Source organism: Blennius ocellaris (genome assembly GCF_963422515.1).
Source record: "Blennius ocellaris genome assembly, chromosome: 8".
Taxonomy (NCBI): Eukaryota; Metazoa; Chordata; class Actinopteri; order Blenniiformes; family Blenniidae; genus Blennius; species Blennius ocellaris.
Window position 1 is genome coordinate 27,206,876 of NC_137657.1, and position 18,274 is coordinate 27,225,149.

Below are 18,274 nucleotides of genomic sequence, written 5' to 3' on the forward strand. Positions count from 1 at the left end.
CCTTTTTTGCTATTACTGATACTTTATTAATACTTTTACACACTTGGTGGTACTTTATTGATACTTTTTTGCTATTACTGATACTTTATTAATGCTTTTACACACTTGGTGGTACTTTATTGATACGTTTTCGCTATTACTGATACTTTATTAATACTTTTACACACTTGGTGGTACTTTATTGATACTTTTTTGCTATTACTGATACTTTATTGATACTTTTCCACACTTGGTGGTACTTTATTGATACTTTTTCACTATTACTGATGCTTTATTCATACTTTTACACAGTTGGTGGTACTTTATTGATACTTTTTTGCTATTACTGATACTTTATTAATACCTTTACACACTTGGTGGTACTTTATTGATACTTTTTTGCTATTACTGATACTTTATTAATACTTTTACACACTTGGTGGTACTTTATTGATACTTTTTTGCTATTACTGATACTTTATTCATACTTTTCCACACTTGGTGGTACTTTATTGATGCTTTTTCGCTATCACTGATACTTTATTAATACTTTTACACAGTTGGTGGTACTTTATTGATACTTTTTTGCTATTACTGATACTTTATTAATACTTTTACACACCTGGTGGTACTTTATTGATACTTTTTTGCTATTACTGATACTTTATTAATACTTTTACACACTTGGTGGTACTTTATTGACCCTTTTTTGCTATTACTGATACTTTATTAATACTTTTACACACTTGGTGGTATTTTATTGATACTATTTTGCTATTACTGATACTTTATTAATACCTTTACACACTTGGTGGTACTTTATTGATACTTTTTTGCTATTACTGATACTTTATTAATACTTTTACACACTTGGTGGTACTTTATTGATACTTTTTCGCTATTACTGATACTTTATTAATACTTTTACACACTTGGTGGTACTTTATTGATACTTTTTTGCTATTACTGATACTTTATTGATACTTTTACACACTTGGTGGTACTTTATTGATACTTTTTTGCTATTACTGATACTTTATTAATACTCTTACACAATTGGTGGTACTTTATTGATACTTTTTTGCTATTACTGATACTTTATTGATACTTTTACACACTTGGTGGTACTTTATTGATGCTTTTTCAATGTTAGTTGTTCTCAATTTGTACTTTTTAACATCACTGGCTCTTTATTGATACTTTTTCACTATTACTGGCGCTTCATTGGTACTTTTTCCACGATTGCTGTTATTATTTCACATACATATCATCCTCTCTCGTTCAGATACACACAGTGACAGAGCTGTTGCTGAGTCGTGGCAGTATGCGGGGGATCGTAGTCGTCTCAGCGAGCGGCAGGCACAAAATCTCATCTGAAACGTTGCATTTTTTTCCCCCCGCCTGTCTTTCTGTGCCATTATCCTTATTCTAGCAGCTGTGCAATCTGGAATCAAATACTCATTATCGGGGCCAACATTTATTCCCCGGCGTGTGCAATGTAATGTTATTCTTACCTACCCAGTTGAAGCACGTTCCTTCACTCAAGAGAAAAGCAAATGCTCTCATGTCCCACCTTCAAGTAGCCATTGTGGATAACAGCGTGTTTGTTTTTGTTTTGTGGCTTTCATTTGAGGGGATAAAAAAACCAACCAAAGATTGATTTTAAAGCCAAAACTTCAACAACACTTGGAAACGTCATTCACATGTTTTTTTTCTACGTCTTCCATTGTCAAACGCGAGATCTTATCTGCACGTTCGGCTAGTGTTTCTCCATGCGGTGTGGCACGTCTGCAGCTGCCACACACTTGACATCATTTTTTTTTTTTTTGGTTTCGAGTTGCCATGGGGACTCGCCAGCCTCGTAAAGTCCGAAGCAAACAGCGTTAAGCAGTGTTACGTCATGTTTCACTGTACACACTCGCTGTAGCAATTACAGAGGTTCACCGGGCAGTAGTGCCACTTTTTTTTTTTTTTTTTTTTATCCACCCTGTTATAGAACTGGATATATCCTCTTAGGGCATAACCGAATTCCATTTCTATACACACACACTCACCAGTTTCCAGTAGTTAATCAGTTGTGTGTGTGATATTTGCCCTAAGTCGACTCCCAGAATGTGATATATGGTGACAGATTTAGTCAACCATCAGACACAGTATGGCAACTAAAATAATTTACGTTTCCGTAATTGCTCATTTATTGCCCCGGACTCTACGGACGAGTAGCTCCTCTCTGAAATGGCCCATTTAAAAAGAACATGTGTTTGAGGATAAGATTACGCTGTATTTATTATGACTCGTGTGGTTATCTCTCGCCGGAGCAGAATTAGGCATTCACCTGGAGGTAATCAGATATCGATCTCCGAGCACAAAACTCAAACTGCGAGCTCGGGATAAATCAGCCTCGAGGTGATTTATGATTTAATCACACTGCCCGCTGATGTAAAATTTGTTAGTGACAAACTTGAATTTGCCTTTTGATAAATGTGTGCAATGAAAGTACAAAAACTAATTACATTCTGTGGTTACACATTTTTTGTCAATGTATTTCACTATTAAACTACTATTAAACCAGATTCCAGTCATCAGCCACCTTACAGTCTTGAGTTAGACATACTAAGAATGCAGGTAGGAATATGTGAATTCTATTCAAAGTTTATGAAGAAGTTTTTTTTGTTATGTCATGTTAACACGACATTTCATGGTTATTTTGTAGTTGCAGTAACACAACTGCACTGAGCTGCACCAGAAACCCAAAGCATGCTTGATTAAATCCTCTGATTAGTTTATCGTATTATATCAGTTTTTTCCCCCCGTGCCAGACTAATTTTTGTGTGTTTGTGTGACATCAAACCCCAGATTGTTGAAGATGATTGATTGCAAATGCTGTTTTCTCGAAATGTCCTTCACACACACACACACACACACCCATCGGCCCCGGTGCCATTGTTTTGAAGATATTTTGTGAGGTGATAAAGGGCCCGGGCTGAAGAACTAATAACGCGTATGACTGAATCAAGATGTCCAGCAGGAGAGCATTAGCCCGAGGCGGTGACCTCAGATCGCAGAGGCAAGTCGCAGCGCTAAACCCGGCAGTTTCCGTGTGTCTGCCTGCTTTACAGCTTAACCCTGCTAAGATCTGCAGCAGACCAGCCAGTGTCAATGAATTTTCTCCCTGCGTGCCAGCCCCCCCCCCCCCCCCCCTCCTCAAAAGAGCCCCAACCTTATGTGTCACTATGCAAAAGTGTTCAGATTTCAAACCCCCTTTTGAAGAGTAATCATAAGAGGAAGCGGCGTGAGATGAACGTGTAACCATATATCTCCCTCTTTTCCCCGCGTTCTCCTCTTCTTGATCTCCCTTTCATCTTCTTTATCTTTGTCGTTCTTGCCTTTCATCCTCCCTAACCCCTGTCAAAGCAAAGCCAAGTGGCCTCCGTATGAGTCCCGTCCAAACCTTCGCGCGTGCGACGTTAGCCGAGAGCCGTGCGTCTGTGTCGTACCTTTAAAAAGTTGAGACTAACGCTTTTACGTGTCTCGAGTCGTCGGTCTGTGTGACTGACACCTGGCAGCACCTGCCGTCTGCCGCCCCCCCGGTCGCCGCATTGCTTTCCTGTCCGTTAACTGCTCTTTTAAATCAGTGGCGGCCCCCGCCTAATGGAAAAGGACAAAGCGGTGTTACGACTCCGAAAAGGTTTTTAACCCGTGCCTGTACACTTGCTGGCTACCGGTTACTGACCTAATGGCTTGTAAATTTAGTCCTTTTCTTCAGTGAGCAGAGCTATGTGTGACATAATGCAGCTGGGATTGTTCTCCATTTCTTAAAAAAAAAGAAAAAGAAAAAGATGAATTTAACTGTCAAAAATCCCCCAAGTTGTAAAAGGTGTTCTGTTTCTTCAATATGGAATTTCACATTGGTTTTTTTTAAATGGGCCCTCGAAGTCTCAAATTCCACTTATAAAGGTTCCTGAAGTCTGAAGCCGAAGTGCAAAACGCAGAATATTAGTGCCCAATGCCGTCAGTGCACACACTGTAATGGTCTAATTATAAGATGTTGTAACAAAGCTTAGCCTCTCATCAGCTTTGAGCACAACAGCCTGCATGACTAAATGGTTTCCCTTTTCTAAATCAAGGAAAGTTTTATTAACCATGTTCGGTCTTTTTCCAGCAACACCCAGTTTCGCGCACACACTTTTTTTTTTTCTCCTAGGTGCTTTCCATGGCACTTAAAGTGCTCTCATGCTGGCACTGACCCCTGAGCGCTCGGGACGGTTCTCCAAATAACATGTCGGGAACCTCAAAGCAGGTGCACCGAGTCGGTACAGGCGATTTCACGTGTCGCCCCCCTTTTTGCTTTTTTCAACACCCTGGTTTCCAGCTGGAGCTGCAGTCGTGCTGCGTGTTCCTGCCCAACGACAGCCTCCCCTCTCCCAGCACCATCGTCTGCGGCGACATCCCCGGCACCATCCGGAGCTGGTACCACAACCAGGCCGCCATGCCGGGGACCCTGGTGGTGTGCCTGCCCCAGATCAGCGTCCTCAGTGCCGGGCACAAGTACATGGAGCCCTTGCAGGAGCTCCCCTTCGTGGTCTCCAAGCCAATTCTGGAAGAAGGTATGTTGTTCATGGCCTCGCTGGTGGAATTTTTAGACTTGAATTAGTGTGACCGATACGCTTGGAGACGATCACGCACATACGCATTGACAACAACAAACATTGCCAAAGAGATTGATTTGAAACCTTAAACCAAGGGCGCAGGAGTTCACAATGGGAGTCTTTGGAAGCCAAATTCCAATGGCTGGGGGGAAAAAACCAAAAAGAGTCGGGCCTAACTAGTTGAGTTTGAATTGTCTTTATTAATAATTAAAATGAATGGTTTCATAATAGTAGCAGACTATAGAATGGGAATTCATCATCATTACGGCCTTTTCAGCACCGGCCAGACCTTTGACCCGCGACCGCTCGTTTACCGTGACAAAAGACAAACAAACCTAAGTAGAGCGACTTTGAGAGATAGATCTGTGCACATGTGGGGCCACACCTGGTAGAGCTAACACAAGCAAAGCTCAGACCACTGAGCAGTGGGGTTTTTTTGTTTTTTTTCTATTCTTCATACCAAGAAAAAAAGGGGAGAGCCCTCTTCTCTCCCGGCGTTTTCATGACATCAGCATTGGGCATAGAGATTTCAAAAAATGAAGGCCAAAGAAAGACGACAGCGAAAACAGTGACGTCAGCCGCCTTGTCAATGGTGCAGTGAACATTAACAACTCCCGCTTCCAGTAATGTGGTCCTACCCTTTGAAAAAGCTCTTCGTCTCTCGTTCCCAACGCTCTGGATCAAAGCGATCCTGCCCAATGGCACGAGGGAAATGTGCTCTCCGGGGCCCTCCGCTCGCAAACGGGCTCCTCTTCTCGGTAGAACGGTTCCACCGGGGGTCAGCGTGTTAACAGGTTCAAGCTCTCTCCGTGTGGCATCTTGTCTTCAATCCGCAGATTTAGAACAGACCCTGGTTTTACATTGTGTCTCAGTGGGATCCTGCTCATTGGGTCAAGAATGTTCTTTTGGAAACAGGATATATTCGTTGTGTTCTTTTTTTTTTTCTTCTTTTTTTTTAAGTGTTCCTCTAAATTTTGTCTTTTTTTTTAATACTTCTGGTTCTCAGAGTCCAGGACCATATATGGCAGAGAGAGTTTTGGTATGATTATTTGAAAGTTGAAGTATAACTCAGTGTTCGAAAAATGAAAACAAATTTTGGACAGCAGGGGAAGAAAAAAAAAAAAAAAAGTTATTAAAGTTGTGAAACCTTGTCGTCGCCTCCTCTTCAGTTACGTATTTTTAGTTACACGGGGATTTAATTCGGGACTAAAGGAGGGGAATCAAAGAGTAAGCCTGCGTCACTTAAAGAATTAACTGAAGCGGAACAGAAAAACGTATCACTGCAATGAAGGCTGGACCAAAAACATGCCCGACCAATACTACTCAACTCAACTCAACTTTATTTATAAAGCACTTCAAAAACAACACAGTTGGCTAAAGTGGTGAACACAGAGAGAGCAGATAGAGATATAAAATTCATTAATTTAATTCAGACTTAAAAGATCAAAGCAGGGAGTTAAATATAGCTAAGAGTTCAAAGCCAAAGAGAATATTAGAAAACTCTTGAAACAAAAACACAGAAACAATATGTTTTCCCTTGACCTGCTGCTTTAATGAGGCTGTACTACAAAATGTTCGGTCCAGAAAAAGTACAAATAAGCCATCAATAAGTATTCAAGAGAAAATGACCGCCATCAATAAATAAGGGGAAAAAATAAATTCCAAACTGTCGTATATTTCCATTTAATGAGGCAATTCCAACCCTTTCTGCACAACAAATTCGAACAAATTGTAAGAAATCACATTCAAGTGAATTTTCTAAATCTTGCAAAGGTTGTAAAATGTCGTCACAAGCTCAGCAACCTGACAGATCTGCGGCTCATCGACACAATCTCAAGGGAAAACAAGTGTTTTTTTGAGGTAATATTCACAAAATGCACTCAATTTGCAGACGGGTTCCTCCCAAAGCTTCTGACTTTCCAGACAGTTGGTAGAAGCAGAAGTGATGCTACACAATCAGTAAACATGGCCCCCGTCCCAACTTATTCGAGATGCATTACAGATTCTAAATGAGCTCATGTTTTCCATGAAACGCTCAAATGTCTCAGTTCAGCATCTGATGCGTTGTTTATGTTTCTATTCTGAATAAAAATATCTTGGTTTACAAGATCGTATGATCATTGTATAATGTTATTTACATTCACCACAGCATCCCAACATTTTTTTTTTGGGGGGGGGGGATCTGGATAAAAGGAACGCTGTCGTGTCACAATGCAATATCAACACAGTGCCACATTTCTGCATGCAAGCTACAGTTGTGGAATATTTATGTAGGCATTGTATCAGCAATTTGGCCCCTAATGCCCTGAGTGATTGAAAGTTTGATCCAATCAGTGTCTCTTTTTAACGTCTGTGACCACCCTGTAGCAGTGTAGATGTTTTATTAATATGCATCTGAAGTCCATTTAGCAAAGCGAGAACATCTGAAAGTGCTCTGCAGTCACACAGTGTCCCCCCGCCATCTCCCTCTCCACTTGTCCACATTTGCCCCCCCCCCCCCCCCGCCAGGTGACGCCTTCCCGTGGACAGTGAGCCTGAGCCAGTCCAGCATCTACACGCTGCTGGGCCAGCAGCGGAGCCTGAGCCTGCTGGAGCCGATGGGCTGCACCTCCACGCTGGCCGTCACGTCCCACAAGCTGCAGGGCTGCTCCGAGGGCCGACACTCCTTCATCGTCTGCCTCCACGTCGACCTGCAGCCCGTCCACGTCAAGTGCTCCAACCCCCAGGTCAGCCAGACAACCCCCCCCCCCCCGACGTTCACACAAAGTAGTCATTAGAACCGCCTGTGTATTTACACAAATCACTCGCTTGTAAACTGGCCGTGAAACGCGAAAAACGCACGAACGCTGGCAGGAGGACGCCGCCTCCCGCGCGATCGCCTGATAGAGATTGACTCCGGTAAACAAGCGGCGTCATCTTCTGACCGCGGGTAATTGTCGCGCAAATGAAAACGTAAACACCGGAGTGTTGCCTTGTTTGTTTTGGTCAGACGCTGAGCGATGTGAGCGAGGGACGTGCGGGAGGAGGCTAGCACGGCTGTTCCCTCTGTGTGGTATCGTTGTTGTGTCGTAGTGAGGGCGTGATGAAGAGAGACAGATTGCAAGTCTCACAGTCAAGGCCTCCGTGTTGGTATTCATTGTGCTCTAACCACATCTACATGTGCCATTACACATGGTTTTTTTTTTTTTTTTCTTCACAATTGAATTAGCTATATTCAATTGCGGTTTTTTTTTTGTGTAAACCCTTAATTGGTGAGACCTTTTGAGTGTCTTTGACCACTGTGATGAGCCACGGTGATACTGAGCAGAATCGGTACCACAAACGAAACAAAAGCTCTTAATCTATCGTCGGTGGAACCTTGCAGGGAGCTTTCTCGTATACCGAGGAGGACATTTCTCTCCTGCTTCTCCGTTCTCCATTTTCAAACACCGCTTGCGTCTGGCAGAGCTCGGGAAGCTTATTGCATTTCTATGATGAGTCATTATTAGTTTTTTTGGAAACAATGAAAGACTTCTCTTCTTTTCTCTTCTAATTCCTCCGCTTGCCCTTCCCATCTGTCGCCCCCCCCCCCCCATCTCCTCTCCCCTCTCCTGTAGAACTGTGTGACTCGAGGGGGGGTAATAAGCTAATGTAAGAAGTGCTGCCAGGGCAGCCCCACTCCCTGCAGAACAAAAGAGACCTCACAAACATTTCGCCGTCGTCCTAATCGCCATCTGCGGGGGCCGTCGGCGGTATCATCAACCACGCTTGGGAATCTGACGGTTCGAACGTATCGATCCTCGCAAAAAAAAAAACAATAAATCGTCATCGCACCGAGCTCAAGACATGAGTACATTTTAAAATAAACAAATACAAGCCGCAGTTTGGCGGCGCAGTTTCACTGGCTCTCAAACCGCATATTTGTGACATCATATCACATTTTCCATTACATGTGAAATACTCCACAACACAATTATAACAAAAGTATTTATAGACAGCCGGGGGGGGGGGGGGGGGGGTGAGACGGTGAAACCTTTTTTTCGGCAAACGATGCCTCACCTTGTTTCCGGTTAGCGGCGGGTGTTGGGGGTGTCAGGCCTCCCGTCGATTTCGACGTTTCGTTATTGGCGCGACGGCGCGGGTTTCTGAGCGGAACCTGGGAGGCTCCGAAAACGCGCAGGTCCAGCTGCGTACAAGACGGGAAGTGAGGTAAGTGTGCTCGAACATGTGAGAAAAAGATTAGGAGTGAAATAAGGGATAAGCTGGAGGAGAGGAGTGTGAGCAAATAGAGAGCAGTGCACTCCGACGCGTTAGCATGCTCGCGCATACGCTTACAGCACGGTCCGAAAAGGAAAGGGGGCAAACATGGGAGCTTCAGCTTTAGGGGTTTGGAACTCCAGTTCACTGCTTTTTTTTTCAGGGAAAACACCCAAGGTGACATGTCACATCCTGGAACGCACACACACACACACACACACACACACACACACACACACACACACACATACACACACACACACACACACTGTAGTATTTTTACCATGGTGGTCGTTCGTACTACACTGGATTACTAATCTACACTCTGGAGTTGTGAGGGAAATGAAAGGGGACGATAGCCTTTCTCCAGATATGGGCAAGTCGTTTGCAGAGTAGGAAGATCTAGGCAAGGCAAGGTAAGGCAAGGCAAATTTAATTCCAGATATTTGTTTAAGTACAAAGGGTAAAACTTTCATTGGGTACAAAGAGCAAAAGCCTTTTATGAGTACAAGAAACCCCAAGTATTAATCTACCTTTTCTGGCACATTTACGATTAAATTATAATCGACACAAAAGTAAATCTCCAGATCTTTGTGTTTCCCCACAACCACTGACCGTACGGCCATTTGGGACCACGAAGACCTCAGTGAGGTCTGTACCAGTAGCATAAATAGTAATATCTTTATCATTTCATGTATGATGACCGCTTCAAATGTTCAAACTATCTTCTTTAAACCTTCGATGCACACGTGGGGTCAAAAATTAACCCCAAGCAGTTCCTATGGAATCTTCTATGAAACTTTAATTCTTTGCAACTCTGACAGTCCCACTTACACGTGTGATGTCATCGCTCACATCTAACGTAACTCTGACTGTCAATACTGTCCCGCTTACACGTGCGTTACTGGGTAAAAATGACCTCCAGGGTGGTGAGGCTGCTGACATCACATGTTTAAGTGGGACAGTGTTGACAGTCAAAGTTGCATCAGATGTGTGAGATGACATCAGATGTGTAAGTGGGGCATTCAGAGTTGCTAAGAATTAAAGTTTCATCGAAGATTCCATAGGAACTGCTTGTGGAAGAGTGGGGTCATGATACAAAAACTGCAATTTCTTAAAATTAATGAAAAAATAAATAAAAATACAAATGGCCTCATGTCAGAAACATGTTTTCTGAGGAATACCTGGAATATGAAAATAGTGCAACTCTTTGTTTTAAAGATTTTGAAGAATAACAAGCCAGTATATTGCCAAAACGCATTGATTTGAATTGGGGTCATTTTTGACCCCACGTGTTGGTGTGGGGTCTGGGAGGTGGTGCATCCACGGGTTAAGGATGGTGACGGAGGAAAGGTGGCACATGGTCTTGCAGCACACTGAATGTGTGTCATATCTCAGTGTACACGTCAGTGTGAGTGAGTCATGAGGCGCTCAGGAGGATGTGGTTACTGGTTGTACTAGTTGTACTAGTTGACCTTCAGGACCCCCCACACACACACACACACACATACACAAGCTTCTACACCCACACACAGTATGTTTCTTTGGTAAAGTTCCCGTGCTGCAGTGAAGCCACACAAACACTGGCGATCCACATGCTCCCCTGTCCGTCTGCATCTGTGTGTTTTTATGAATGAGCGTGTGGAAGCCTCTGTTCAGTCTCCAGTCGGCACGGCTGCAGCCGAGCAGGCCTCCCAATCTGCAGATGACAGATCTTTGGAGAACCCTGCTCCCCATATGTTCCAGTCACTTCCCCAACTCATGAAATGTGGCGTCTGTGTTTTCTGTATCTTTTCAGTGTGTGCGCGTGTGTGTGTGTGTGTAGCTAAACATCTTCTCTGCAACGAGCAGACCAGCTGACCCAGCTCCCCTTTAAGCTTTTCGTGACACGTGCAAAATGCGGCGGAAAAACACAAAACTTAAACAAAGACGGAGGCTCGTCTACAGCTCAGAAATATTTTCTTTTATTATTTATTAATGAGGGTCCCTGAATCTATGCAATGGTTTCTACCGTACAACACTGTTAATAGTGTATGAAATGTATCTTTTTGGATTGAAATTGTGAAATTCTAGCATTTCCAAGTGACAATGTATCATTTACAATCTTTGAGAAGCAGCGGGACGTGACATGAGGTCCATAAGGGGTTAATAGAGCTTTGTAGCTTTGCTGCAGCAGCTTTGTAAATCAATTTGACACCAGTTTCATGAAATCTGACCCAAAGTTCCTCAAACAGAACAACTGTAGAAGAAAAGGGATGAGCCAGTCATCCATCCATCCATCCATCCATCCATCCATCCATCCCACCTCGTTAGTAGAGAAAAGCCTGTCCAGCAGTTTCGTTTAGCGTTCAGCAGTTTTTCCAAGCTTTCCACTGTTGTTATCCCAGCTCCACTGAAACGTCTTGTCGTGGGTCAAGGAAGATATAATAAGTTAGGTGAGAGGAACAAAATCATACATGAGGACCAACGATGAGAGCATAGATGGAATGATTTAGAGGTTTAATTATGGAAAAGACTCGGTCCCAGATGCTAAAACGGAGGTCATGTAACAACCCTGTCATTCTTTTTTCATCTCGGTCCCACACACTCCTCCTCCTCCTCCTCCTCCTCCTCCTCCTCTCCACTCAGCATTCTTCCCTCTCTTCATCCACATCTGCTGCTCAGTGCAGTAGGCCCTGTTGTGCTTGGTTGGAGTTCCAGGCCCCTGAGCTCTCAGTGAAGGGAGCGTGGTGCCGTCGCAGTCCGGTCGTGTATAACAGACAGCTGTTGGCCCCCCCGTTCCCCCCCCCCCCCCCCCCCCCCCCCCCCCCCGTACGGCGGCTGGATCGACGTGAGCGGCGCTTCCTGGACGCGTTTTTTCTCGTTGGAGTGTGAGCAAAGTGTGTGAACGAACAGAAGAAAATAAAAATAATAAAATGAGCTTAGAGTACTGAAATCGTGTGTGTTCACCTTTTCAGTTTGAAGGACCCTTGGAATTGGCGGGGTGGGGGGGGTGGGAGGGGTGGGGGGGGGGGGGGTCTGGCTGGCTGGCTACAGAAACAAAGTGTTTGAAATCCAGAAATTAGCTCACTGTGAAAGCGTGCAGCTTTTCTCTCTTTCCCTTCCCTCTGTTCTCCTCCACACACACAAAAAAACAAAAAAAAAACCTCCTGAGCGAATGCATGAATAACCGAAAGCATCACATTCCCCCGCTTCCCTCTCATGTTTTCCACTCTTGTTTTTGGCTTTTGTTGTTGTGTAAAGCCGAGGCCTTTGAATGTGAGCACATGATAAATAGTTGAGAACACTTGACGCCGGGCCTTCAGTTTTTCCTAATCGTGGTGAGTTTTTCAAGGAGGGAAATTGATGACACAACTTAACTTTCCTTCTGTGGGTGTTGCTTTGGGAGTTTTGTTGTTATGGATAACAAATTAGTACAGTGCCGCACGTGTGTGTGCATGCGGTGCCTTTTTTTTTTTTTTTTTTCGAAAAAGAAACCTCGGACACAAGTATTACATAACTTCATCCGAGGCTCCCCGAATGACAAGCTCGACGTCTATAAGTGTGTTAAGTTTGACGTGCGAGATGAAAATGAGAATGGACTAGTAGTCCATTTCTGGCTAATATTACCCCGCTCCTCTCTTCTCCCTTCTCTTCGCAACTCGAACTAGGTTCAGTGTCGCCTAGCGACAGAGCTGCCAAGCCGAATCATGCTAATGGCCTCAGGAGTCAGAAGTACACGAGAACCCTCCGGGGCAGATGTTTGAGTCATACCTTGGCAAAGAAATGCAATTCAATCTGCTTTGAAATGCCGAGAGCACTTGTTGTGTTGAACTCGGGGGGTGGTTTTTTTTTTTTGGGGGGGGGGGGGGTATCTTTCTTGGTACTTTGACACGTCGTGTCTCTTTAGTGTGTCTAACAACAAAGAGTTCTCCATGATTGCTTTTGCATCCGGAAGGAAAGGCTATGGGGGAAACAATACTGTTTCCTTACATCACATTAGGACACATAAGTGTAACACTTTGGAAGGTGCGATATCGAGCATTTTGGGACTTACTACTCTTGTTTTTATCACCCCCCCCCTCCCCCCCCCCCCCCCTCCTCCTCCCCCAGGTCCAGCTCTTATACGAGCTGCTCCTCAGCTGGAGCTCCACGTGGGCACGCCTCCAGAAGCATGGCATCTTGCGTCAGAGCTCCAGCGTCCCGGCGGACCCCCCCGCCGGCCCCGCCCCGTCCTCCCCGGTGCGCAGCAGCGCCGGCACCGCCCCGCCCGACACCAGCACCTGCAGCCCCTCGGCGGATTTCGGCTCCCCCACCGAGGTTTGTTTTTTTTCCCCCCTCCTCTCGCAGCCACAACTTCATTTTAGTCTGTGCAGTGGTTTTTTTGGTTTTTTTTTTTTTTGTGGATTATGGAAATCATCTTGCTCATCTGCGCTGCGATCTTTCAGTCCGGCCCCGACCCCGCTTGTCATAACGAAAAGAAGCTTTGCTACCGCCGTCAATGCATCACACAATTGGACTTTGTTTACTTTAACCGTGGAATGGTTCACTCCTCTTTCCGACACTGTACACTGTGTAGCATCAATCAGCTCTGAGTGTTCTTGTCATGGCCACAGTCACGGTGTTTTCCTATTTATTGTTCATTCCATTTTGTGCTAATTGACACAAGGCCACACCTCGCCAACACCCTGCGCCGGCTTCTTTTCATCCACGGCGTGAGTCATTTCATCTGACGCACGCCTTTCAAGCTATTGTTGTTTACGCGATTCTGCCTCTTGATTTATTATTCATAATGCAAATATTGTTTTCTTTTTTTTCCCCTGTTGTTATGCGACCGAGTCAGGCGAACACATGTGAGTTATCAAGAAAAAGTGTTTTCTTTGGGAAGGTTCCTCACAGCTGGAGAACAATCTCATCAGTCGAACGTGTTTCTTGCGTTATTACGCAGGAGCTGCTCGCTTCGTTTAAGCCGAGGCGCGATCGAGCGTAAACCCGCTGCCTAACTTGCGGGAAACAAACCATATTCACTTTTCTCTCTCAGATAAAACACCGAACCTCGACACTGGGGTCTTGCCATGTTTTTTTTTAAATGGGTTTTTCCTCTTCCCGGTGGTTACTCAGTGTGGCAGGAGGGTTTTCTCCTGTGTAGAACAGTTTGTAGCGAGAGTGACAAGCCTGGGCTCTGTGGCCTCGCGCCCGCTGCCACCGAGGCACTGGGTGTTATGTTATGTTATGTTATGTGTGTGCGTGTGAAGCCTTCAATATGGGATGTATAAAAAATAATGAGTGTTGATGAGTGTTTGTGTTGTTAAGCAGAGGCAGCTCGTCTTGGATGTAACACACTGGCCTCCAGCTCGCTGTCAGCTCCGCAGCCCGCCCCCCCCCCCCCCCAGGGATCACAGCACAAGCATCGCGCCGCCCAAGAGAGCCAATAACGTGTGCGCGCACTTGAAAAAGAAGTGTTTCATATGTCGACATACATCTGCGTCGGCATTCGTTTCCATGCGATCAGCATGTGGGGGGGGGCGGGGGGGGGGGGGGGGGGGTGAGTCGGTGCTGGACGGGCAGAAGTGGCAGGCAGCGGCTCGGCGTGGCAGCGGAGGGTCTACGGTTGTGGGGGCGTCTGAAGCAAGGCCACAGTGGCCCCTGACAGCCCACTTGTTACTGTTTACCTAAGTACAAACAGCGGTAGAAGTGTTTAGTCCTCGGGGAGGCCGGGTGATTGAGCAAGAATGCAGGAGCTGTTTTGATAAGTCTCAGTGGCAACAGTCTCTCCTCAACAGCCACACACCCTTTTTTTTTTTTTTCGAAATCATGTGCCCCGAATGTCTGCCCTTACAGCTCCTTCCTGCTCCCATCGGATTGCTCAAGTCGTCCAAGTAAAACCTCGTAGGGGTTGTATTATTGTTGGGTCGGCACAAAGGTTCACATCACCCCTTTTTCCACAACACGCGGCCAATAGGAGTTTCCAATTGTTTTTGGACGGCCGCACGACATCAGATCAATTACAAACAAAAGTTTACGTACAAGCTTTTGTTCGGGAATCATGAAACGGACTTTCCGCTGAGAAGCTCGCTCCGCTCGAAGGTTTAAACACGGGCAATTACAAGTTTAACATCACGTTAACGTAATTGTGAAATACTGCACAGGCGCATGACGTTTTAATGCCACTGCTGCGACGTTTCCAAATTATTACTCACATGAATTTCTTCGCCTCCTCCGCAAAAATGCAAGAAAGTTATCTCATAGCAGCATCGAGTACAAGTACAAACGCACTAATTCCAACAGCCAGTGTTGAAGTAGGATCCATTTTTTTTTTTTTGTTCTCATTTCAGCATCTTACTCCTTGAGTTTTTCCCCAGTTGCTTTGTTTTTCTCTCTCTCTCTCCTCCATTCCACTTGCATCCTTCACTCCTAACTTCTTATCATCTCTTGTCTTTCATGTTGAGACCAACCGGACTCGTGTTATTTCAGAGATTCAGGCGCTCTCATCCCCACAGAACCAAAATCAGACCTGATCAGATCATCGCGTCTCACATGGGATCATTTTATGTTTTAATAAAAAACAAGGTCGTGACCCCGGCTCTACTATACTTTTCGCTTAATTAAAAACTAAATTGAATCCAAGACTTAAAGGGACGTATGACGTTGTGGCATTAAAGTAACTGTAATTTCCTCTTTGGTCAACGCAGTAAATTTGTGTTGGAATATTGTAATTTTCGACACAGTAGAAAATACAATGATGGATTTCACAGTTTATCCGTAGATTAAAGAAAACCTCAAAATTATATTAACATTCAGCTCCGCTTTCTGGTTTAACTCAGGCCCTGTTTACGTAACGTTTTCAAATGTAAACACAAAACATCTGTTGTGTTTTGGGTGTCCGTTTACACAACAACGGTGCTCAAGGCCACTGAAAACACACACAAAAAAAACCCTCCGTCACCATGTAAACATCAAAAACGCAACTTTCTGGAAATGCTTCTAATGCACATGAGCACTACAACTGCAATAACAATAGTTGCCTCCAAAGTGTCTCGACTCTCAGTTCCTATTGTCCTCGGTCTAGTTTTAGAGCTGAGACTCACCTGGAATAACAATCCAAGTGTCCGTGGACTTGCCATTGTTAATGCCTATAATGTATTTTTCTCCAAGGTGCATATGTGGAAGGTTTTGTTCCAAAAAACAAAACACAACAAAGCAAAGGCACCCACTAGTGGCCGAACATGAGAACCACGTCGTCGTCAGTGTTTTTGCTGGAGCTGTGTCAATGGACTTTGTTTTCAAAACCTTGTAAACAGGAAAGTTTTCTGAAAGGATAAAAGCAACAACATGTTTTCATGGTTTTTCTCCATTTGTTTCATTTTTAACCTTCTTTTATCTGTAGTATTCAACCCTTTCCTCCTCTCCCACTTCTGTCCTTTGTCCCACGGCATCTCTCCTTCAGGCTCTATCTAATTCCAACCATTTAATCAGCAGTAACTCCATTCTTCTTTCACAATCAGCCGTATCCTCCGTCTCCCTGTGACACTTCACAGCCTGCTGTTGTCTCCCAATGTTTGGGTCTCTCTGATGAGCGAAGACAAACTCTGCAGAGAAAATAAACCCGGATTCTCGGCACGTTTATAGCATGGAGGCCCAGGAATTAAACTGTATACTTTACAACTTGGCTTGTGGAGGTGTGGGAAAATAGCTCCCCTCCTACAACGTGTGTGATTGTTTGAAGGGGGGGGCAATCTGGCAGCTCGGGGTCCACCCCGACCTGAGAAGCATCGCCATGTGTGCACAGCCTCACCTTCATACGGTGACGAGGAACTTCAAACCGTCACTACTATATCAGGGTGTTTAAATGTTAGGATTGTTGTACAGCCACTGGACGCAGCATATTGTTTAATTAAACATTTATTAGTTTTTTTTCAATCGATCACATGTCTTCTGCTACTCAGAATAAAATAGCCACGATGTCAGTGTGTTACTCAAAGCTCAGGAACTTGCCAGACTTGTCAATCTCGTGAAATCAGTTCTTTTGACAGTGAGGTGTTTAGCGGGACAGGCGGGGGGGGGGGCACGGGGGTGTCCGACACTTCAGCGTAACCACGAGGCTGTACACTGTGGTCGGAGTGAGTGGCGGGCTCCTGTTTCCACACACCAGATCGCAGAGGATGTTCCTACCAACTGGATCGAGCTGTAAACTAAACAGTCCTACACAGTGTACACACACACACACACACACACACACACACACACACACACACACACACACACACACACACACACACACACACAAACACACAAACACACGCTACTTTCACAAAATGTTAGATTTAGTCTTCTGTTTCTTCTGGTCCTCATAAGGATGACAGTGATTTCACAAGGATTTCCAAAGAAAAGAAATCAAGTACACACACACACACGCACACACACACACACACACACACACACACACACACACACACACACACACACACACACACACACACACACACACACACACAGTTGTTGAAACTGACTGAACGCCACTAATAGTAGATTGATATTCAGTCTTATCGCCGGTCCAATTGTTTGTGTTTACACTGTTGGACTTATTTGGGTGAAATGCTGACTATACAGGGCTGTTATTGTGACAGTTTGAAAGTGTTCAGTAAGTTAAGTTTGCTGTGCAGAATTATGTGTGTACTTTACAGGGAATCACTGCTGTATTGTCACTATGTAAGTTCATACGTTTACCTTTTACATGAACCTCCGGTCTCCAGTGTTCACAAAGTTGAGTTTGCCTTGTCAGCAGTGGAAGAATAATCTGTCAAAAAGAAAAGACTGTACCGAGAGAGTTACATTCAATATGGCCTCATCGAAGCAACGGACAGAATTAGAGCTGACCGAGAAGATGCCTGAACCCAAAAGGGTTCGTCTTCAGAGAAAAAGAACTATTTGATCTAGAATATAACAAAGAAACGTGATGTGTTCCTTCAACTTTCTTTTGTAACTGTGCACGATGTGGTGGCGAGGGTTGCCATACTTTACAATTTTAAAACTCAAGCTTCCTCAAGAAAACGTTTGGGAATCTCTGTTTTAGAGTGAATAGCTTGTGCTATACATTCTGTTATATAACAATCTCCAGGCGCGTCTGCAACGAGCACCAGCTTCTCATACGTCGCTCAAGGTCCCTGTGTGCACCGTGACACTAAATCTATATTTGAATCAGCATAATCCTAATTTATTTATACCATTGACATCCGTTGTTATTGTGCTTTGCTGTCAGCCGCCCTCAATTGTGTGATTAGATTCAATTTGGAAATTGGAGCGGGACCCTCTACCCCCCCCCCCCCCCCCCCCCACAGCTGTGGAAAAGGGACATACTTCCCTCATCTGGATCCTCTTTAAGATACTGCAATCAGCCCAGCAGCTGTAGGGTTTCCAATTGAGATTGTTGA

The 18,274-nt window shown here is 44.6% G+C and overlaps 1 protein-coding gene across 1 annotated transcript in view; it reads left to right on the forward strand.

The window, feature by feature from the left end:
- The window catches only part of vps13b (vacuolar protein sorting 13 homolog B), a 328,731-nt gene that overhangs the window by 177,043 nt on the left and 133,414 nt on the right, over positions 1–18,274 (forward strand). The window contains 3 exon segments of the mRNA XM_080500575.1: positions 4,352–4,586; positions 7,137–7,354; positions 12,957–13,163. Of these exon segments, the coding sequence (XP_080356701.1) occupies positions 4,352–4,586; positions 7,137–7,354; positions 12,957–13,163 (660 nt within the window).